Here is a 25,152-nt window from a genome sequence, read left to right on the forward strand (position 1 = left end):
GAAGAACAGGATTAGGAAATACGAGACATCAAAATGACCAAATTTTTAAGTGAGCCGATTTCTATGCACGTAAGTTTATATTCACACATTTTGGGTCGCAGTGTGGAAAGAACTCTCCTGATGCATAATGACCCTTTATAATCGTCAAAGACAAAAACAGAAAATTTAACAACTTTTGCTTTTTCTTTATACTCATTCTCTTATTCCATCTTCTTCTTCTTTAGGTGCCGTGTCTGTATTCAGACGTTGGCCGTCATCATGTTTACAATTTCCTGAAATCTCTCTCTATCGGCTGCTGCGCGAAATATAAATGGAATTATTTCATAGTAGTCATAAAATATTTATTTGCAAGATTTTTAACTGTTACCAATGGTAACAGTGGTTACATGGACGCTTCGCCAGTTCTAGGGATATCTCTAAACTTGAAATTAAAATGTTTGGGAAACATCAAAGAAGAAGTAAACTCGATAAGAATTATTTTGTCTCTTTTCTTTCTATCACCGTTTTAGTTTTATTAATATTACTTTAATTTAATATTTATACAAAAGAATTTTAATTAACTGTATCACTGTACTTTATATTCCTTTTCTATCCATTGGAAGAATGCATAAATATTAAATACTGATAGAAACTATTTATTTAAGAATTTCTGTTAGTCTTTAAATCTTACGCAAGTTAAAACATAACGGGATCTATAGCGTTTTCTTCAAACAAATCTCTCCATTTGATGTATCTACCGTGCTTGATGTTGTTTTCAATCTCAAGATCAGTGTCGATATTCACGTAATTTAACTGGTCTGGTTCCATTTTGGGCCATGTCATATTCTGCAATAAAGGATCAGATTCTGGAGTTGGATTTCTATAAAAAAAACATAAATAATATTTGAAAAAAGTATATTATTTTATTCTTCATAAAAAGTGATATAGGTACACTGATTATACAGTGAGCACGTAAAAGTTGGAATAAATTCATTTTCTCGAGAATGGACGATTTAAAAAAAAATCCCGAAACAGGTCAATTTTTATTTTTAAATTGCGACTTTTTGGCATATATATTATACTAGTGACGTCACCCATCTGAGCGTGATGACGGCATCTATGATTTTTTTAAATGAGAATAGGGGTTGTGTAATTACTCATTTGAAAGGTAATTCAATTCTCTATTCAGTAATATAAACATTAACATAATTATTTATACAGGGCGTTCAAAAAAAAATTTTAAATTAAATTAATTGGCATAAAAAAAAGAATCTGTGTAATTTATTTAACTCAAAAATACATTTTACTGCTATCAGAAAACAGGAAATATTGTTTATTTGACAAATAAATATTGTTTTTTGTTTAAATTCAATATTAAAGCAGCCACTCACTCAGCTTCCTCTTGACAGTTTGAACATTGAATTTAAGCGAAAAGCAATGAATATTTTTCAAATAAACATTGTTTTCTGTTTTCTGAGAGCAGTAAAATGTATTTTGAATTAAATAAATTACATGCATTCTTCTTTTTATGTCAATAAATGTAATTCAAAAAAAATTTTTTTGGACACCCTGTATAAAGAATTATGTTAATCTTTATATTACTAAATGGAGAATTGAATTACCTTTCAAATGAGCTATCACACGACCCCTATTACCATTTAAAAAAATCATCGATGACGTCATCACGCCCAGATGGGTGACGTCACTAGTATGATATATATGCCAAAAAGTCGTAATTTAAAAATAAAAATTTACCTGTTTTGGGATTTTTTTCCAAAATCGTCCATTCTCGAGAAAATGAATTTATTCCAACCTTTACGTGCTCACTGTATGTAAGTGTTCGTGTCATTCCATTTCAAATCACTCAATTTTGGAGCAAAAAAAATTTTGGACCTCCGATTTGTCTGAAAATTGGTATATAGCTTCTGCGGGACGTAAAAATAAGATATTTAAGGTCAAAAAATCTTCTTCTACTTTTTTTCTCAAAATGTTATTTTATGCGATTTTACAGTGATTTGGTGTTTATTTATACAAATTTGCATTTTCTATCGTAAAGTATCAATGGAAAACATAATACTTTAATAGAAGGGGCTCAAAAATGTCATTGTATGGCATTATAACAAGTTACTTTGATTCAAAACAAGCTTTTGATTAAATTTTATAGTGTAGAAACGTTAAAATACCGTTTTTTACATTTTTCTCCATTCCCAAAATACATCATAATCGATTTGGCTGAAAATTTGCCCACAGATAGACAAAACATAGGACTTTAAGTGGTGAGAAGGATTTGAATTATATTACAATACCAAAAAAGTTACATGCAATATTATAGTCAAAAATATAGGCGTCTACTGTAAGTACAATTAACTCGAAAATATCGACCTCACGACAAAAATTGTTAAAAAGAAATTGTAATAATTGTAAATACGATTAATTTGGAACAATTTCAGTTCCTACCATTTTTGTCGAAAAGTTAAAAATGGCGGAGATATTGAGCAAAAAAGGTTCTCCTTTAAAATCAAGATGGCGGCTAACGTAACGGAGGAATTCATTCGTGATTTTAAATTTAGGCTACTATTGGCTCCCCTAAAGATCAGAAAAATAAAATTTTGGGCAGCTCGGCATTCAAGGTCAAATGCTATCCCGACTGGACTAATATATACTTTTGAGTCTGATATTACTATATTACTGCATGTAACTTTTTTGGTATTGAAATATAATTTAAATCCTTCTAACCACTTAAAGTCCTATCTTTTGGCTATCTGTGGGCAAATTTTCAGCCAAATCGATGATAATGTATTTTGGGAATGGGGGAAAATGTAAAAAAACGGTATTTTAACGTTTTTTACACTATAAAATTTGATCAAAAACTTGTTTTGATTCAAAATAACTTGTTATAATGCCATATAATGACATTTTTGAGTTCTTTCTATTAAAATATTATGTTTTCATTGATACTTTACGACAGAAAATGCAAATTTGTTTAAATAAACACCAAATCACTGTAAAATCGCATAAAATAACATTTTGAGAAAAAAAGAAGAAGAAGATTTTTTGACTTTAAATATCTTATTTTTACGTCCCGCAGAAGCTATATACCAATTTTCAGACAAATCGGAGATCCAAAATTTTTTGCCTGAGTGATTTGACATGGAATGTACCGTTCACAAAAAGTGTCGCATTATTTTCAAACTAGAAAAAGTTTATAATTGAATTAAATCAAATTTAATATACATATGTATGATATCCTTAAGATATGTTAAAGCTTATAAACTTCCAAAGTTGAAGTATTTTTTGCAAAAAATGCTCACAATGTATTAGCCGTGTCTTTAAAGCTAGAATAGCGTCGAATGACTAACTATGATCTACGACATTGCGTAGTTAAGAAGAAAGAAGAAGAACAATGACTATAACAGGAAGAATAATGACAAGACAAATTAAATGTAAATACACGATAAATCAAGTAGACATTCAAAGTGGAGTCAGACAGGGATGTGTGCACTCGCCACGATTATTTAATGTGTACCCCCAACTAATATTTGAGGAGGCACCATGGGAATGAACTGAAATTGTAAGGATTGGCGGAAGCATTATAAATAACATAAGATTTGCAGACGATACCGCAATCGTAGCAGAGAATATAAACGATTTACAAATTCTTCTAGAAATCATTAACAGAGGAAGCAAAAAAATGGGACTAACAATGAATATGGATAAAATCAAATACATGGTTATCTCGAAAATCACTGTTAGACCAGTAAGGATCTGTTTTTAGGTGGATGTGAGAGGTGGCATTCAGATTTTTGCGGATAAAGTTAGATGATAACTTCGTTAAAAATAATTGATTTATGCTCCTTCTCAAATATGCCCGGAACATTAATAAAAAAAATAAAATATTTAAAAATTTCGTTTTTTTTTCTATTTTTTTGCTTATAACTTTAAAACGATTCATTTTGGAACAAAGTTGTATAGGAATAAAACAAAGATAATTAAATTTTCTATCAGATGCGATTGGTTACAGATGTCTTAATTTATCACCCTTGCTGCAAAATAGCAATAAATATAAAATAAGGGGGCAAAACAAGCCTGTCTTTATTCAATGATTTTCCATCACTTAGGTTACACTTGGAACCTTCCTAATTCGCTTGGAAAATTTCTGTAATGTGCTAAAACCGTACACCAAATTTCATTAACATTCACTTACCAGATTTTGAATAATAATTTTGCAATCTAAACTTTTTTTAAAAAATTAAATTTTTTTAAAATCTTGCACAACAAAAACTGGAACATTCAAATATTTGTCAATTTTTTTACATATAAAGAAGCACTCCACCTATCTGATGCACTTTACAGAATTGAAATCGGATTGTCTAAGCAGCCTCAGTAATGTTTTAAAGTTATAAGCAATTTTGTGGCTTATAAACAAGTTAGTCCTGTCGCCAGGAGGGGGTGCTACGGGCTCCTTTATTTAGATGGACTTACCCAAGATTTTTATGTATTTTTTGACCCGTAGAACACGATTTTTTTGGGTAACAGTTAATCCGGATGTCGATAAGATTGTTATAAACAAAGAACTTGAGGAATTACATAACATCGATTTTTCGCAAAATAAAGCATTTTTTGTATTTCTTGGGTAATTCTAAGCAACAAATGTTCTTACAAGTTTTTTCGTAGGATGCATAGTTTTAGAGATAAACGCAGTGCAACTTTCAAAAATTCGAAAAATTGCAATTTTTGAACGCGAATAACTTTTGATTAAAAATAAAATAGCAATTCTGCTGACAGCATTGGAAAGTTTAAGTCAAATTATACCGGTTTTAATTATTTGCATTGCTAAAAATTTATTTTCTTATTATTAAACAAAACTATTTATTTATAAGCCAAAAAATTGTTTATAAGTTGCTGAGGCCCCTTAAATAATCCGATTTTAATTCTGTAAAGTGTATTAGATAGGTAAAGCACCTCTTTATATGTAAAAAAATTAGACAACTTTTAAATGGTCTACTTTTTGTTCAGAAAGATTTTAAAAAATTTGAACTTTTTTAAAAACATTTAGATTGCAAATTTATTATGCAAAATCTATTAAGTCGATTTTAATGAAATTTAATACACGGTTTAAGTATATTACAAATAATTTCCTAAGCGAATTACTAAGGTTCTAAGTGCCACTAAAGTGGTTAAAAACATTGAATAACTACAGGCGTATTTTGCCCCCTTATTTTGTATTTATTGCTATATTGCAGAAAAGGTAATACGTTAACGTTAAGACATTTTTGACCAGTCGTATATCATACAAAATTCAATTATCTTTATTTTATTTCTGTACGACTTTGTTCCAAAACGAATCGTTTTAAAGTTATAAGCAAAGAAAGCAGAAAAAAATCGACGTTTTTCGAAATTTTTAAATATTTTAATTTTTTTATTAATGTTCCGGGCATATTTAAGAAGGAGCATAAGTCAATTATTATTACTGAAGGTGTCACCTAACTTTATCTGCAAAAATCCGAATGCCACCTTTCACATCCAAAAATAGACGTTTTTTCACAGATCCTTACTGGTCTATGTTGACAACATACATCTGACATTGTATAAATACTTAGAGAGGGACGACAAGTATAAATATCTCGCAGCAATTATAAACTCACAGTTAGGTCAAGATGAGAAGCTAAAGGTCCGAATAGAAATCGGTTATGGTACAATTCACTAAGTGCATTATTGTGAATTTAGGCTTCAGGGCAAAACTCGTTAAAACGTATTATTGTACTTAGTGAATTTCGGTTTCAGGGTAAAACTCATTAAAACTTTTTATTGCACTTAGTGAATTTTTCCTTACAATCTGGAATGCCGAATCGGTACTTAGTGATCTTTCAAACAATACATTAGATAACATAATCTATTTTTCGATTAAGCAGGCGACTTAGGTGTTACATTGTATTGTTGAAACTGTACAAACTGTATAGTAGGTATTTGTGTGCATTATTTGTTCGGCGATTGATTAAGAAATATGAGATTTTTCTTTATAACCGTGATAGCTTACATAAAGGGTAACATAATCTAATTTTCAATTAAGCAGGCGACTTTTGTGGCTGTCATAAATGCCGAAAGAATTGCATTTATTTTCGAAGAACGAAACTTATTGTTCATTTTGTAAATAATAGACTGTTATTTTTGATATTTCGTTTGTTGTAAGTCAGCAAAATTTTATGGAGACAAATTCATTAAATTCTCAATATCCAATAATTGTGTTCAAGGAAAAATTCATCAAGTACAATGTGTAGTTAGTGAGTTTTACCTCTAATAAGATATCAATATCCAATAATTGTGTTCATGGAAAAACTCATTAAGTACAAAAATGCATCTAATATTGATTGTACCATAGTTCCTGTACCGAAATATGGCTTAAAATATCTGTTTTTATTTATTCTTTAAAATTGCATTAAAAAAATTCCAATATTCAAGTCAGGTGAATTTGAAAAACAATTTGTACCTTTAAATCGATTTTTCTCCACTTTCTGAAAAGTGTAGTTAGTCTTAGCTGCGAAATATCAGAGATTGGACTAACCTCAGTGTTAAAAAAATATTTCACGTTGCAAAAGATAGGGAAGCATTTAAAGAAGTGATTGCCAACCTCCGTTAGAAGACGGCACAATAAGAAGAAGATACCATAAAAAGTTCTTGATATAAATCGCAATACTTACAAATATTTAGCGAAATTTGTCCATAACTTGATCATTCTTTTATGAGTCAAAACATCGTCATTTGAAAACCGGCTTAAATCGCTATTATCATAACCATTTAATGCCCTTTTGAATATATAAAATAGTTCTTCCCCGTGTGTATCTTTTTCTGTACCTACAATAGAGTAGTGTTTGGGTTTTACAGTTATATTATTACAATTATAGAATTTATAAGATTAATTGAACCATTGTTCATATATTATTCGAATTAAATCTAGAATTTATAAATAATAAGGTAAAATTGGATAGCTGTAATTTATCCGTATAGTTTAACAGTACTATTGCCATGACATTCCTTTGACTCTGGAGCTCCGCAATTTACTCTACTTTTCAAACGTTATAGTCAATATAGTTGTATATTGCAAGAAGGTTTGATTGATATTCTGTGAATTATCATAAATTAAATCATCCTTTAGAATTCCACAACAGTTAACGGCGATAATCCTCTACAAGTACCTATCTGCCTCATACTACCTGTCGGGCCGCTGCCGTGTGAAGAGCGGAAACGTTGTCAAGATCATTCGCATTTAGTTTGTAGTGGCCTATCCACTACAAACCTCCGTACTAGTATCCTCCATACACTGAATCGCATGTTTGAAATGTAGAATAGGGCTCTTTTCGGCAATCTTTTGACCTCCATTATCTCCACATGACCAGCCCGAAGCCTCTGAAGTTTGCCCAATGCTGTGATCGGTTCTCTTTGAAAAGTTGGTAGAGTTCATGATTGTACCTGGATCTCCGTACTCTTTTTTCGTTAATAGGTCCAAAAATTTTCTTTCGCACTTTTCTTTCAAATACTCCTAGCTATCTTTTTGCAATAACAGTTTTGTAGACCCTGATTTTCGAACTCCAGTATGATTTTGGAGAACAATGTTCATAATTACACTTTTATAAAAAAGAACTTTTTTATAATAAAACCTTTTTATTATTTACAGGAAAGAATATATTTAACGATAAACGATTTAACGATAAAATGCTTAAAATTCCAAAAATTATACTCTAATAAAAATAGTTATTTTATGAAACAGTTCGTTAAGTATGCCTTTTGCGAACGCACGCGATATTTAGAGTACGAGCGACAACGGAGTGAGTGCTATAAATTGCGTAAGTTCGCAAAAAGTACTTCACGTACAGTTTCATACAATATTTTATCTACGATAAACAAATATAAAAACTGTAACTCTTCGTCACTGGAATTCATTTCTATTCTACAATTTTTAGAACTTTGACATTTAAAAATTCTAACTACTTTCAAACCACAAAACTGTCAAAACTTTTGTTGTAATTCATTGCTCATACTGTCATCACCCTGACAACGCGAAAGATAAGGATTGCCACCATGACAACGCGAAAGTTAAAAACAGTGCGAAAAAGTAAATCCCATTTAAAATACATTGTTACTTCACGCACACTTTAAATCCTTCACGCACTGCTATTTATAATGACAGTTTTCACAAACTAAAAACTTATACATAATATGACATAGAGTACAAAAAGTACTTTTTATAATATCACGGTTTTGTTATTGTACATGTACATATTTATGTAAGGCACAACATATTTGAAAAGAATTATTAGCATATAAAATATGAATTTTTAGTAGATGTATTAACTGTTATTTATAATTATGATTCCAAAAATTACACTAGTATAAAATAGTATTTTTTAAAATACCAAATACCACTGTTGTTTAAAACGGTAGGTATATATAATTTTAAGTATATAAAGTTTTAAATATTTATTAAAACAAGTAAAAAAAGATACGCAACAGCCGGGTTTCAACAGGGGACCTCTCGATCTGCAGTCTAATGCCACTTAGGCACCATCAATTTGTAGATATCGATTTATTAACGTACTTTAAAATATCATTGCAGTAGTCACATTTTTAAAATAGTTTGAAATTAAAAAAAAATGATTTATCCATACAGCGTGATTGGTCAGTAAAGCTTTGTAGATCCATTATAAGTAATAGATAGTAATAAAAGTTAATAACAAACATTGTAGCCAACTTTGATTACATATTGATAATCAATAATCGTAAATTGTAAGTTTTAGACAATTATTCAGTCATGGCTTACTTAAAATTTGGAAAGATTTAGACCCGTAATTATTAATAATTTTGCTCTGAAAAATGAAAATATCTCGAAAACTAATAAATTTACACATAGGGAATGTTATACAAAAATTATAGTATGGTAATGGTACTTTTCGATAATGATATAAAATACAGGGTATTCTATTTAAAATTACTGAGAAAATAATGTACTTGCGTTTTGACTCACCCTGTATTCAATATAAACAAAATTAGCTAAACAAACATTTACGAAAATTTTGACAATAAATAAAAAAATATGACGTCAATAAACCATTGACTTTGCGCTTGCTTTTATTTATACAGGTAGTTAAACTTGTTACGATTTTCATATAAAACTGGTTATAACTTTATAAATACCCCGTATGACATACCAAACCTTTATATTTTTGTAATCGAAAAGTTATGAGGATTTCGAATATAAAATAAAATACAGGGTGTTCTATTTAAAAAAACATAAGTTTGGTCTGCCACTATTTTATCGAACACCCTGTAACATTCTAGCTAATTTTGTAATGTGAAGCTCAAAATTCTCTACAATTTTTGTTATTAAGTATTATCGCTATCTATTACTATAACGGATCTACGGAGCTTCACCCCACTAATAATTAATCATCCTGTATAATAGCAGTTAAATATTGCATTGTTAGCTAGTTCTAAGCTATCCTGAAAATTTCAGGTGTCTAGGTAGCCTAGAACTATTTTTAAAATGGATTACAAAATTTGCGGAGTCCGTGACACCAACCAAGCCAAGTATATAATAAAAAAATAAAGATTATTAAACAGTTAGCATTCAATGATTATTTTATTGTTAAGTACCTGGTAAAGTTATATTAGTGTTTCTTCCCATTAGTCCTGCATATGAAAATTTATAAAAATACACATCTGTGTATTGTGATTGGATCTCAGCGTGTCTTACGCATGGATTAAAAAAGTGGCTTTCTGAATTGTACTAAAAATTATAAATTACATTAGATATGTTTGGTGATACCTGGTTTAAATATTATATCACAAATAATAAGGCCCTCTCTTGCCGTTTCCCCATTACTGAGGGTGGTGATTTCCTTTAAGAGGCTACAGTAGTAGCGATCAACAGGTAGCAACAAACGCGTTCCAAGATTGCGGCTCTAATTTTGAATATTTTTTCGAGATATTTGGCACACGTATTCGTAATATAATAAAGAATGGCGGTAGAGAGCACAATTTCAGAAATATGTTAGTACGTGGAAATTACTCTATAACTAAATAAAATATTGAAAAAAGGAGCCTGTACCGCCATTAAGAAGAAAAAAAAAATAAACTTTCTTCAAATAAACTTTTTTGCCCAGATTTTGTGTAATCTTGGAACTACTAAAAATTTTTATTTCTAACAAGAAATCGAACATACTATAACTAAATAACTGTCATTATCACTGTCATTTTGACAAACCTGCGTCAGATTTTCTCTAATCTTGTCATCTTTATCGATATCTGTCCAGTGCAGTAGTGTGTTAATTTAAGAATTCGTTTTTGTTGTTTCATAGGAAAGTAGTGTTTATTGATAGTTAATTTATTATATATTTGTTGTTGTTGTATAAGTTGTTGGCTTCTTTGAAAGAATAGATTTGTTGTTAATTGTGAGTTTTAGTTATACAGTAAAACCCCGCAAATCCGAACTAATTGGGGGGACAGCCTGTTCGGATTCCGAAAAGTTCGGATTATCCGAAAGTTAGCTTTAACTAGTAGTTCAAAGCTTTCATTGTGATTTTGAGTAGCCAAACGTTCTCGCAAGAGTGTGGACAATATTTTTGGACTCAAGTTGACTACGAGAGAACCAAAGTAAGTTTGTGTTTAGCTTTTATAAACACTTTATAAACCTATATATTAAAGTATAATATTTATTTTTAAGAAATTTTAAATGTCAAAGTCCTAGTAATCCTACATTGTCCAATTTTCTGGCTTTACTCTGTATAATAAACATGTTTTTAAGTTTTTGTCTTGAATTTTTAAATTTTTTTCACTTTCCGTTGGTTCGGATTTGCCGAAAGTTCGGATTCGAGGGGTTCGGATTTACGGGGTTCTACTGTATGTAGATAGGTAAGTATATTTTACGTAAAAATATTTCGAATTCTAATGCGAGTATATAAAGTTTTAGGAGGATTTTTTATTCTAAAAATATTATCAATAGTTTAACAAAATGGAAAAAGTAAATCAAACGAAAAATAAAGTGAAACCTTCCAAGAGAAAGTCCATTAAAAACCGTGCCAAAATTATGCGAAAATCGAAATTTGTTTCGCTTCACAACAAAAAATGATTATTTATTATTGTTTTATTATTAGATATTTTATGCAAATACCTATCTTAACATAAAATTTTCACTCATTTTGGTTTATTTTTATAAATATCTATTTATTAATAATAAAATCGTTTTCTATTACTTCCATTTAGCGCGACTATGATATTGTCAAAATATTAATCTTAGATAATGTCAAAGATTACCACTGTTGCCAAAGTTTATGATACTATCTCCCGAAGTTATATTTTGTTGCTACCTGTTGATCGCTACTGTTTACTCTTAATACTCCTAACAAATTTTCTCCATTGGATCCTATCTTCAGCTGCTCGATAGATTTCGTAGAATTAGTGGTCCACTGAATTCTGAATTTGGTTGGACCTTCTCCCCGAAACATTTCCGGAAACAATTAATCTCTCTAAATTATTATCACCTCTGCGAACCACGTGACCAAAGAACTGTAGGTTTAATTTGTTACAGACAGTATTTTTTATGTTAAGTTGGTTAAGAATGGAAACGCTTGACTGATGAGCTGTTAAAGAACATAAAAGAACAAATACGTACAGCAATAGCTAATCCTAAATTATCTTTAAAGGTTTCATTGGCACTCATATAGATTTCTTTAATTTTGTGTCCAAGTTCATCCAACTTCTGCTTGTTTACTATATTCATGGTATGTGGCACCAAATTTTTCAAACTCTTGTCATAGGATGCCGCACGTTTTCTCAGCGAATCCATATCTGCAAATTCATAAAAACACATAAACAGGAACAAATGATTTCTCAATCAAACTATCAATGACTAAAACTACTTCTATGAAAATGAAAATGAAGTAATTTTTTTGCAATATTCATCTCAGTTTAGAACTAAGACAAATAATGGTTAAGTACTATGTTTGGTCTGTACATTTGTATGGTGCAGAAGTGTGCACACTAAAAGTATCGACAATAAACAGAATTAAAGCATTGGAAATGTGGATTCATAGACGTGTGACATAATTATGTCACAGACTGTTTTCAGCTCCCGGCCTAAGTTGTTTACCAAGTAACCTTTTTATGATTTATGATGTTCTATTCCTTCTCGACTTTTGGAGTAAATTCTTTCTTGTTTCATGTAAATAATATTCGAGATGTAATTTATTTCTAGAACATTGAATGTTGTATAAATAGTAGGTTTTTGTAATTAGCAGGGCAGTTGTGAATTTGAAACCGTCGGTGTACTTTGAGATGTAACGGGCGCGGTATATTTTTGAATTTGTAATTAGATAAATTATTAGATTTAGTGTAATAAATAAATCAGATATCGTAGTTTGTAAATTAAAGGATATAAATTCAGTGTTTTTTTATTTGTTTAGATGTAAGTTATTAAAAATAAATAAAGTCAACTGAAATAAACATTAGTGCCTAAAAGATCATAGAAAAGTCAGTTTTGTAATAGACACTTGCTGAGGATACTTTAGACAGCTGGAAAAAGTAATGAGGAAGTACTAAGGAGGGTTAAGAAAGACATAGAACTGCTAAATACTGTTAAACACCTTAAAATTGCGTATCTGGGAGATATAGTGAGGGGAAATTGATATAGAATACCACAACTGATCCTTAAAAGCAAATTAGAGGGCCGTAGAAGTGTAGAAAGAAAACAAGTTTCTTGATTAAAAAACATTCGTGAATGGACTCAGATATCAAATGCAGGACAAGTATTCCATGTAGCAGCCCACATAACAATGATGTTCGTATCATGTTCTAAGAATATACTACCAACATTCGTCGGAGTATATTCTTTTTAGTATATGCGTAGTACAAGCATAGCATGTACCTTAAAAAACATTCTAAATTTCATGTTCTTTGCATATACTTTAAAGAATATTCTCGTACCGAATATACTGAGTACATTCGTGTACGTAGTAACTCGGAATATTCGTAAAAGTTTATTCTTAAAATATACCTTTATCGAATATTCTTAGCACATACTTATAAGTACATTCTTAACACATACTTATAAGTAGATACTTTTAAAATATCTTAAAAATAATATGTATGTATAGGAAGTATAATAGTAGCCTTATAGATTATCAACTTCGTTATATTTTAGAATAATTAATAAAATTTATGTATGTAGGTAGTATTGGACGAATTTCATTTCAAAATTGTTGTATGGTAAAAAAGTTTAAACATTAATTGTATTAACGTTTTTTTATTAAAAATTCGTTTTCATAATTGAAATAACTTTACCATTTCGAGTTTATCATGAGTATTTTTACATCGTTGGAATTTGAATTTAGGTACATTCAATTCAATACGGGAGGCTGTGATACGGGCCATTCCAGAACCAAAGCATGCCAAAACCCACAACCAAAGGCTTTGGTGTTGCCAACCATCGAGTACGCTTTTTCCGTCAATCTTAAAAATTCCCACTTTTACATATAAAAAAAGTCCCTCCTGTTTACAACATCTGAGAAGATATGTTTAATTATTTTCAAATATTTTAATTTTTTTTAATAATTTACAATTTGGACTGGAACAAAAATTCCCTTTTGAGTTAACTTTTCCCTTATCACCATTTATGTTGAAAATTCCCGCAAAAAGTGAAATTTCCCTCCGTTTGGCAACACTAACCATCGGTGAACCGATGTTGTTATTCCACTTCCACAATACATATCCCTCTAACCCCGTCTTGTCTTATTCTGACCATTTCTTACCTGAATGGATCAGGGTAGGAAACAACGGTAAAATATGAAATCGAAAATATGTATTTATGCAGTGTGGCAGTGTTAAGGATGAAGACGAATGATAATAAAGTACTAGGACTAAAGAACATACATAATCTATTTATTTTGTTTGCAGTGCTTCAAAATAGGTATAATCTATTTTTGGTAACTCAGTATTATTTAATAAATACATATAAGTATATAAATTTTAGTTACTCGTACATAGTTTAGTTTAGCTAGATATTATAATATAATAGTTTATATAGATAACCAAAATTTATAAATATGTAGGTACTTACTTTTTAAGTAATATTGCAGAATGTAGGTACTAACTACATTCTCATTTGCCATTAAATATGTAAATATAATAGGTATTTGGTAGAATCAGTAGAACCTAAGATGAGATTAGGTGATGCTGAAAACATACTTCTGAGCAATATAGCACTTGATAGCACTTTCTTAGAATAAATATATTCTTCTAATACAAAGATGTGCAGTAGTACGTTCTAAGTATATAAATAGAAGGTTTATAGCACGTCCTTGGAATGTTCTAAAAAGTATATTCTTAGTATATACTGAAAAGAAGTGCGGTAGTACATTCTAAGTATATACATAGAACGATTAAGTACTGTAATGTAGTATATACTCAGTATGTGCTCTGCACATTCGCAATGGTAATTACGCATATTCTCAGTATATACTTTTTCTGAAAAGTATGTTCTATGAATCTACTAAGAACATGAAATTGTTATGTGGGAGAAGATCGAGAAGCCTTAACAATTGTGATCGTTAACATCGGATAATCCTGATATGGCACGTGAAGAAGAAGAATGAAGGTATAGATGTTATAGGACTTACCTGTTGCTAAAGATATGTATTCTTCCGAATTAGCTCCAATAAAAAGAGGTACTCGATTAAAATCACCACTTTTTAATGCTTGATACATATTTTTTGTTAAGAATGCTCCCGCATGTTCGACCTCAATGACTGGAAGTGGATGGTCCTACGAAGTATTCGTAAACGTGTTAAAGTATAATTCTAGAAATCGCATAGTAAAAGGAATAATGTTACTTTTTTAATACTTAGTAGAAGGTTAAGCTCACCCTGTGTTAAACATTACTACACAAAAATAAGCATAATAATAATAACGATATCTCATACTAGTTAATAAATTTACTAGGCAAACAAAACTAATAGATATGAAGATATCTAACAACAATAATCAGCGTGTTAAATACAACGAAAAGACCGCCAAGATCTAGAAATACAAAAAAGGAGAGAATGGAAAGTACGTAGACAGTACCTATTATTGTATCTACTACTGGTGTTATTCCGAAAAACCTCCAAGAAAACTTAAAATAGCTGGGTCTAAGTGAACACCTGCAGAACCATGAGAACCGCTGATCACCATGCAGAAGCTCAGCGAGTGTGATCCGTATGGCTAAATCTGGATTACAATATCATGGGAAGCGGCATTGTACAAGAATTTAATGAAACAAACTCACTTAACAGACCACTACTACCAAAAATAAACTCTTAATAGCTACTATAGTTAGATAGGAATTTCAGTTAGGTGGTACCAAAAGTAATAAAAAGAATTTTGTAGTAGGTACATGACTCAAAATTAGAAGATAAAGGCATAGAGCGCTTCACGCTGGCCTAGTGTTTGCATTCGATTAGGGCACCACATTGGAATCTTATTACCCAGGATTCTATTGTGAAGAGCATTTGGCTACGATAGTTGTGCCCCCATCGCGCAAGGGATGGCCTGGGGCATTGGAGCGAGGTGGGGTGATCCCTGTTTTAAACTCGGGTCAAAACACCTCGCCCCAATGAATTGTTACACCCGAATGTACTTTTTCGATAGGGTGGACATCTCCCACAGGTCGGGTTGAATCAAATTGCTTGCTTGCTTACATGACTCAAAAGGTTGAGAACCATTGTGTTAGTGGCATTAACATCAGAACACGACGGGGTTCTAATATCAGAAGGACTGGCAAAGAGATAACTTTTACATTAATCCGTTAAACAAAACATTCCAATAATTATTTTGTTAATTAAACGTTAAACAAAACATTCCAATAATTATTTTGTTAAGTCGTTCAGATATATTTAGAGATTATATTAAAGATAAAAAAGCTTACTTTACTCATTAACAAGAAGTTTACTTAACACACACAGAAGGTTGATCGAAATGATAATTTTCCATTGTTGATACAAATGATTAAAAATAAAAAAAAAATCATTTACTTACTATCTTTGTAGTTTTTGTGGAAGCAATATCTATTTGCTTTGCTGGGACACTTTGAAGAAAACTAAGGAGAGCTGAACTGGAATCGATATTAATTGTGCTATTTATCAGGGAAGCTAATTCGTAACCGTATGGTTTAGGATCTGCAATATATGCCCAGTTGCTTATTCCAGAGCCGCTTTCACCAATTCCTCCTCTAAAGAGACCTTCGATAATGAAAGATTAATTAATTAATACGAAAAACGCCCAACAAAATTTGTCATAAATTCCTGTAGATTTATTAATAACCGCACGACAGTTTTTTCTATGTCAACGCATCTTCCACCACTGAGTTTTTCAACATTAATTTGTACCACTCTTAATGGGTACACAGAAACAAGTATAACGTGGACTCAGGATACCCATAACTTGTGAGAGGGGTTAGTACCTGTGGTAGGTGCTGTGGTTGCCTGAGATAAAATATGTCCACCGCAATGCTCCACGACTCCTCCCACTTACTGTTTTGCCGTGGGAGACTATTACTTTGTGTGAATGCTCTGGTTAATTATTGTACGTTCACCTTGGATTCTCTTCTTCTTCTTCTGTTGGGGTACCAAGAGGTGCTTTTCCTCCCATTTGTTTATTTGGGCTATCCTCATTATGTTGCCCTGTGTGTGTTCTTACGTGGAGCACTCGCTTTGAATGAAGTCCTTGAATAAAGAATATATCGAGGAATAAAGGAACAAGGTTTATGGCTTTGGCTGATAACGAGCTGTGATGCCACTGATAATGATGCTGCTAAAGTTTTCCAGAACTCATTTTCATTCTCTACACGTGCATGATTATTCGGTGCCTGCCACAACTATGACTTGATCTTCTTCTTTATGTGCCGTCTTCTACCGAAAGTTGGCGACCATTAAACGATAGTTTTCTCTGTTTTTGTCGCATCTGTTATGTTTACAGGTCCTGGTATTTGGAACCACTTCCTTAAGTTTCTCAGCCAGGATTTTTCTTTCTGCCCAAAATGTTTTTAGCTTCAATCCTGCCTTTCACTATAGACTGTACTTTGTACTTATATAGCCACATTTCTAAAGCCTCAACTTTTTATAGGTGATGACGTTAACTAAAAAATTATCTTACTAAATACTTGAATTTTATGAAATATATCTAAAACAAAGAAAATATAAGATAAATTCCTTATTTGATCTTTTAACAACTTCTTATTTCCTTGTATGTAACCAAATTTTACTACATACTATTGAGAAATTTGCAAATCATTCTGGAACATTAACAAAAATGAAAAGAACAAGGAAAGAAAAAAGTATTTTTTTATCTGCTTTATGAACTACCAAGATAAAAACGTACCTGCTGAACTTTTACTCATGTAATGTAATCCAACAGAGGCACCACCAGCACTTTGTCCAAAAATTGTAACCTTGTCAGGGTCTCCACCAAAAGACTTAATATTTTGCTGTACCCATTTTAATCCTAAAACTTGATCTTTCAGACCAGCGTTTCCAGGTATGACAGTATCTGCAGTAGACAAAAATCCAAATGGACCCACTCTATAGTTCAGTGATACCATAAGAACTTCTTGTTCTATAAGGTAATCAGGACCATAGACGTTATATTGGGAGGCACCGTCTCGAAATCCTCCTCCGAATAAGTAGAACATGACTGGGAGAAGGGTTGCATTGCTCTGTAATATTGTTTTGTACACTTTTAAAAATATTTAATTGCCACGCCCCCCCCTGACTTTAACCCTTAGTCTACCACTACGTTTCGATTGTTTTTTGAGAGTTACTTCCCAACGGTACTTTTAAGTCAGCCTTATTTTTTCGATCATAACTTTTTAAAATAAACAAAAAGCATTGTTTTTGTCCAACCATCTTTTAGAGTACTTACCTACAAATTTTATTGTGTATTTAAAACGAAATCGTTTGAATGACATTTGAAGGATTAAACATCAGCTGATAACTAATAGATGATATTTAACAGAACATTATCAAATTAGATCTACTTTAATGCTTGCAATGTACCAGAATTTGATGGTACTCAGAAGTACCATGGGGAGACTAAGGGTTAAGACAGTTGATAGAGAAATGCGGCGAGAAGAAAAGAGAGCTATATTTGGTATTTATAGATCTTGAGTTCTTAGATTTAGTTGATCTTGGTTCCTAGAAAATAATTATGGAGATGTATGAGAGAAAAATGGATTCCTGAGACGTGCGTAAGGCTAGTGAATGATATGTATAAAGGAGCGTACACCAAAAATGTTACAATGAATGCTGGGTAAGACTAGAGGAGACAGGATCAGGAACGAGTTGGTTAGAGAAAAACCGGGACTGAAGTCTTAAAAAAGATTTAAGAACAAAGACTGATGGAAGGACGGTATGGTAGGGGACTCGAGAGAGAAAGGATTAGATAAATAAAACCCGATGGAGAGAAATGAGTGGCGAAAAAGAGTAAAAAATAGCAATCCATGAAAAGGGAAAGCTGAGAACGAAGAAGAAGACTCTTATAAAAATATTAATATTGTAACAAAAGATTACTTTTGACCGACCCTCGTATAACAGATCCCATCTCCACACACGCATTCCACGTCGATCTTTCTAGATAAGACGCGATGGAGCGGGGCGGTACATATTATGAAAAATCCCGAAATTCTCCATTGGTATCGTTATGTTGATGATTGTTTATTGATCATCTCAGGTAACTCGAATACAGCTGATTTATTACTTTCTAAAATTAATCAAATCCACCCCAATATTAAATTCACCATGGAATTAGAGTAGAAGCAGAAGAAGCATCGGCAGAAGACGAATTTCATGGCCGAAGAACCTGAGAGAATGGTTTGGATGCAGCTCAAAACAACTATTTAGAGCTACTGCCTCAAAAATTAAAATAGCTATGATGATTGCCAACCTCCGTAGCGGAGATGGCACCTGAAGAAGAAGAATGAATTAGAGTCATCCCAATCAATTAATTTTCTTGACCTTACTATTACCAGATTAAATGATCACTTCAATTTCAGTATCTTTAGGAAACCGACACAGACTGACCATGCCATACCACTATCTTCTAACCACCCAATGTCACACAAATTTGCCGCCTTTTACAGTTACATACACCGTCTTGAAACCATTCCCTTATCACAATCTAATTACAATAAAGAATTAAATATACTTCGTCAAATAGCCTTTAATAACGGTTACGATCCACACATCATAGACAAGCTCTTTCATAAAATACAGCTTAAAAGACATGCTGCGTTCCCTAAGAATTTGACAACCAAACCTACTTATGCTTCTATACCCTTCCACCAAGATAGGCTATCTGGGGATATTGCAAGTATTATCAAAAGATCCGTAGACAACATCCAAATTTCTTTTAAAGTATCCAACAACTTAGAACAATCTCTATCCAATTCCAAAGATAGTATCAATTACATGAATCGTAGTGGTGTTTATAGAATACAATGTTCTGACTGTGATGCTACTTACATAGGAAGAACTTGTAGATCACTTGCTTCTCGCTCTCTTGAACACACCAAAAGAGAGAACACCTCTACCTTTTCTCAACATCTTAAACATAAAAATCATACTTTGAATATCCCAGATAATGTCTCTCTACTTCACAACATCCCACAGAAAGACTTCTTAAAATTAGACTTGTACGAGGACCTAGAAATAATCAAAGAAAAACAAAAAAGTCCGAATTGTGTCAACCGCCATGTTTCGTTCAATCGGGACTTCCAACCACTCCATCGACAACTGTTTTCTTAACACATTTACAATATTATTTTTCACCCCCTCCTACTGCTTCGTTTACATGTTCACATTCACACTTATAATTTATTTGGTACAATCCACAATAATCTTCTTTTCATTTCACCCATCAAACCACTTTCATCTATCCATAACATACATATAAATTACTGATATCATCATCCACACACATCCACATTATATAAATTTTCATCTATATACAACCCACCACCATATTTCTACATATGACTATTCTCATCCTATCTATTCAATCTGTCATTACCAACATATAACACTCATCTATATTAAAACCAAATCAAAAAGTCTTATTTTCTTTCTGGGTTCCGTTCATGTTCCATTCTCATTAATTTCCTCACAGACATTTCATACCCATCCCCTCCTCCCCCCTACTGTCACATTCATCTTATGACGGTTTGGTTTTTAAACCCTTAGGGATCCGGGAAGCCTGCGGGGTCTTTAGGAATTAGTCGCCTGTTTGAGCTTGTGCTTTCTTAATGATACATCCCCCTAGATTACTTAAGACATTTGTACACCTCAGTCACCCCTAGTGTGACCTCTTTTTAAACTTACACAAATTCCAACAGCTACCAATAAGTTAATAAATTCGATAACTTTAAATCAACGCAAAATTGCTTTTTTAAATCTTAGGTCTTTTGAAAATAAGATTTGATTACTGACTTTAGTTTTCGAATATAAACATTGGTGTAATGTGGTTTGCCTAACCACCTCCATTGACAATATACGTGAATACATTTTTAACTACAACATCTAGTTTATTTTATTTTAAATGATTATTTTTCACAATGGAGTGAGTGTTGTTACATCATTTCTTATTTTAACTAGCTGTACACCATAGTCTTTAAATATGACAGGCTAATTTTTCAACTTCCTGTGGAACTGTCACTTGCTGCCATACTGTCATCATGTGAACAGGTCAAACCTCAGATGTTACCTGCTCAGATGTTACCTGGAGCGTAGTAATGGAATATTTTAAACATCCATACTTAAGTTCACATTTTTAACCGATGTTTCCTTGACGGATTACTTGTAAAGGGTTTTTACCCACATATTTTTGTATTACTATATCTTGGTGGTTAGCATGTAAATTTCACGTAAGTATAACCTACAACTTTTCTTACTAGGTCTGTGATGTAGCCCTTTTTAGAGATCTTAAATATATACCTTTTATAAAGGATTTTATTGTTTTTTGTATTACATGGTATACAGCCAACTACAGGAAAACTTTTTCCTTGTGGATTTTTATCAATATGATTCTCGATGCAAGAATGAAAGCTTCGAAGTATGTGATCTTGTCTGGCTTTATAATCCACAACGTCGTCGAGGCTTATGTCCTAAACTACAAAGACAATAGGAAGGGCCGTATGAAGTTAAGAAGAAAATAAATGACGTAATTTTCAGAATTAAGAAGCTGCCAAAAGGCAAACCAAAAGTTATTCACATAAACCGTCCTGCACCATATGCTGGCTCAAATGAAACAGAAGAAGCACGAGTCCTTTAACAGGAGATGAAAGATGCCGCACAGCCAAGTTTTAAGGAATTTATGTCAAATTACGCAGAGAGAAAGAGTACTAGATTCGGCGTGACCACAGAAGTTCAGCAAGATCTGTTTAGTGTTCCAGAAAACGTCTCTCTAGCCCAGTGTGTTGCCCAAGACCTCGAGATGACTAAAGGAATCTCGTCCGTATTCAATAGAAAGCTCGGCCGCCTGGACGAGTTAAGAAATCAGCAGTCTAAAATTGGAAGAGTACTGCGATTGGAAGATGGTCTTCGATCTTCTTTGCTGTATATGGTGACCAGAAAGTCTTATACGGACACGCCAAGCTACGAGAACAGATGGCGTGCTCTAACTAATTTGAAGAAAATCGTGTGTAATTATGACATCAAAAATTTTCCTTTGCCAAAAATAGGCCATGCAGTAGAAAATCTGGATTGGAAGATTGTGAGAAGCATGCTTGAAGGGGTCTTCAGAGAAACTGGCGTACAAATTACTGTGTGTTGCAGGAACCCGAAGATGTCATACCCTTCAAAGACAGTAGACTGTTACTTCTTTTCTAGGGGTGTATGCAGAGCTGGAGAGTCCTGTAGATTCCGCCATCCTGGGCCACCTAGAGTTGCTGATCGGGACGCTCAGATCTTAAGAGGGGAACAGTGTAACAAAAGATTACTTCTGACCGACCCTCGTATAACAGGTCCCATCTCCACACACGCATTCCACGTCGATCTTTCTGGATAAGACGCGATGTAGCGGGGCGGAAGACGATCAATTATCCGAATGTCGGGACAATAACTAGAGATGGGCAGAATCTTCGAGAAATAACGGCTGGGCTATAAATAGGAACGGATTTTGTAAATAGTTTTAGTTTAAGCTAGAGATTTGTAAAGTAAACTTGTATAAATAAATTAGTAAAGTCGTATATAAATACGAATCGCTCGTTTGATTGTTACAATATTGATTTCGACCAAAAAAATACAATATATCAAAGTGTTTCTTTTATTTTATTATCAAAAAATACTTACCTTAGTTAAAATCGGAGTATAAACATTAATAAACAAGCAATTTTCATCTTCGTCTGGAGTATCTTTAGCTACTGAATAACATCGAGATCCATCTATTTTAGTTTCTATTACACCAGACCAACTATCGGGAGGAACGGGTGCCTTAAACAAGAATATTTATGTAAAAAATCTGAGTAAATGTATAAAAAAAATTTTAAAAAATCAAATAGAAACATTGTAAAAATTTGTGAAAGTAGATATAATTGGCTAATAAAGGAAAGATTAAGGCCCGGTTGTTCAAACGCTAATCAAGAAGTTGATTATAATTAAGTCCCCGTAACAACCATCAAATAACAACACCCTTCGTTCAATTATTAATTAACATAATTGATTAATAAATCTCATAATTGTAATCGATTATGTTTTCAGCAACCCAAACAAAGTTGACATTGACAGCTGGTGACAGTAATTAAATATTTGATAATGATCAGTTGATTCCATTTTTGATCAGCGTTCGAACAACCGGCCCTTAGTATTTTTATTCAAATATACTACCATATCGATTTTTAGAATTTTTTTCTAATTAATTGTTGTTCATTGTTGGAAAATACGCAGTTTCTCGTTCCAGTGCAGAAAGTTCCTTTTTGATTTGGTCTTCTGAAAAACTTCGATATCTCTTTAATATTTACCCTAATATAGTCAATTTTTTGAGTGGAAACAAAATCTTCAATAAGACACCAGATGGTGCGCACATATAGGAACCGCCATAAAGTAGTCCAGATATGTCCTAGTGTACGTCCCCCGATAGTGCCTGATAATTTAATAATGTCCTCCAGGACCTTGCCCATCATATCAAGCAGAAATAATGGTCTGTAGAAGCTTGAGTCTTCATCATCTTTGCCTAGTCTTGTTTAAGTCCTAATCATCCAAGCTCTATTCGTCTGGAAGCAGTCGGTTTTTGATGGTCTAATTTAGTATGTACCACCGCTCTTGAGAACTCCTCAGCTAAAACTTCTATTGCTTCAGCAGGCCTATTTGATCTAGTGCTTTTCTATGATTTCTTTTGCGTTAGCATCTTCTTCAAACGTATTTTTCAGTACAGTCGGGCACTGAATAAATTTCAAACATGGATGCATTTCCTTTTGAAGCTGTTGCTTTATAGTTCTTAAGTTTTTACATATTATTATCTATTCTTATGCAGTTAATCTATAGCTAAGTAATTAACTCTTTATTTACCTGAAACCGTAGATTGCCTAGTGGTGGTTTCGCGTAGGGAATTCCTTGAAATGCTCTAAATGTAACATGATTTGGACTTGTTCTTAGGTAACCTTCAATATTTCCATAAGTGGTTTCTACAGTTAAATCCGCTGAAAGCTGAAATTAAAAAAACAAAATTTCGAAAACGTTTTAATCAAAAGAGTATGTCACCAATTGTATGAATCCAATTTCCAATAGACGGTACGGTGTTTAGAAACTCTGTAGAACCCAGGAAGGGTTAGAAACTCTATTGGATCAACGGACCCAGGAAAACGCGCGAAATGGGTAAACACGCATAAACCCAATATAAAAAGTACACTAGGAAGATACCCGAGCAGGTGGTATGACAGCTGGACGTACATTAACATCAACAGAGCTGGGATGATAGAATAAACAGAACCATGTTCTACAAGAAGAAGAAATTTATGTACACTGGTCAGTAGTAACACTACTCAAATATTTTATTAATGTAGGCTTATAGCTTTATCCGTCCGGCATTTTAAGAAGATTAGGTAAGAGTAGTTAGAATTTCCTTGGTGAATGTTACTACCAACCTTTAGCCCAATACTCAGCTCATGGGGCTGCCGTCCTGAGGTTTTCTAACTTACCCAATTTTTATGGTGACGTTGTCCTCATTAGCTGAAAACTCATTCTCTGTGTATTAATGAATATCTTAATGTCTAAAGTACGTAAATGTGATTTTCAATTTTGAAAAATGAGTAGGTTCAGTTAGTAATAGGGGACAAACCCAGTAAAAATCTATGACTAAAATGACCCCCAAACGTTGAGTCCCCCCCACACATTCTCCATTGACGTAACAGGAAAGTGTATATTCCTATAAATGAATATGTCGTAGGCCTAATAAATGAAAAACAAGATGATCTAAGAAAGCTACTTACCACAAAAGAAATATGAAGTACTACACTAAATAAATATATGAGTAACATTTTGGTTTCTGCCTTATAATTCCAAAAGTTTGTGAAGTAAATGACAATATCTTAAATATTCTAGATTAGGTAATCAGAAATTTAATTGATTTTATATATTTTTATAATGTGAATCTTATTTGAGAGTGCACATTGAAGTACGTATATTATTATTGAAGTACTTTTACCTCAGGCCCGGCCCCAGGGGTGGGCGAACTGGGCGGCTGCCCAGGGCGGCAAAGTTAGAGGCGGTAAATTTTAGAGAACAGCCAATTTTTAAATTGAAGAAATAATAATCATAGATTAACATATAACAGATCATAACATATTGTAACGAAAGAGTTTCGAATTGGCGCAATAAACAGTCCCCGGCTTGGGAGAATTCCAACCGTCGGAATAACAGTAGCCGTGACGTCACAGAAGCGACGGCGCTGTGAGTGAAGATCTCCAGAATATTCATTAGGCCGAGGGATATGTAGACATTTCGAGAACAGGACCTATTGGCTATTTAAGCGGAGCGCGCTGTTATTAGAGTTTAGTCGCGACCTAAACTACCACCAAGACGAAGACGACGACTTCCTGGAAGAAGTTGAAGAACAAGAAGAAGGACCAGAAGACCCAGAGGACTTCATTCCCCCAACATCACC

The 25,152-nt window shown here is 32.7% G+C and overlaps 1 protein-coding gene across 1 annotated transcript; it reads right to left on the reverse strand.

Annotated features, from left to right (window-relative positions):
• Positions 1-474: 474 nt before the first annotated feature.
• LOC114328903 (juvenile hormone esterase) lies at positions 475-24,647 on the reverse strand. Its single transcript, XM_028277881.2, has 10 exons — positions 24,479-24,647; positions 23,559-23,696; positions 22,344-22,484; positions 17,383-17,716; positions 16,042-16,244; positions 14,646-14,790; positions 11,645-11,820; positions 9,628-9,760; positions 6,678-6,831; positions 475-859 (listed from the first exon to the last, which is right to left on the reverse strand). The coding sequence occupies exons 1-10, from the start codon at positions 24,524-24,526 to the stop codon at positions 676-678; spliced, it is 1,656 nt and encodes a 551-aa protein (XP_028133682.2). The 5' UTR covers positions 24,527-24,647; the 3' UTR covers positions 475-675.
• Between the last annotated feature and the right edge of the window lie 505 nt (positions 24,648-25,152).

The sequence above is a fragment of the Diabrotica virgifera genome, chromosome 4 (genome assembly GCF_917563875.1).
Source record: "Diabrotica virgifera virgifera chromosome 4, PGI_DIABVI_V3a".
NCBI classification, from domain to species: Eukaryota; Metazoa; Arthropoda; class Insecta; order Coleoptera; family Chrysomelidae; genus Diabrotica; species Diabrotica virgifera.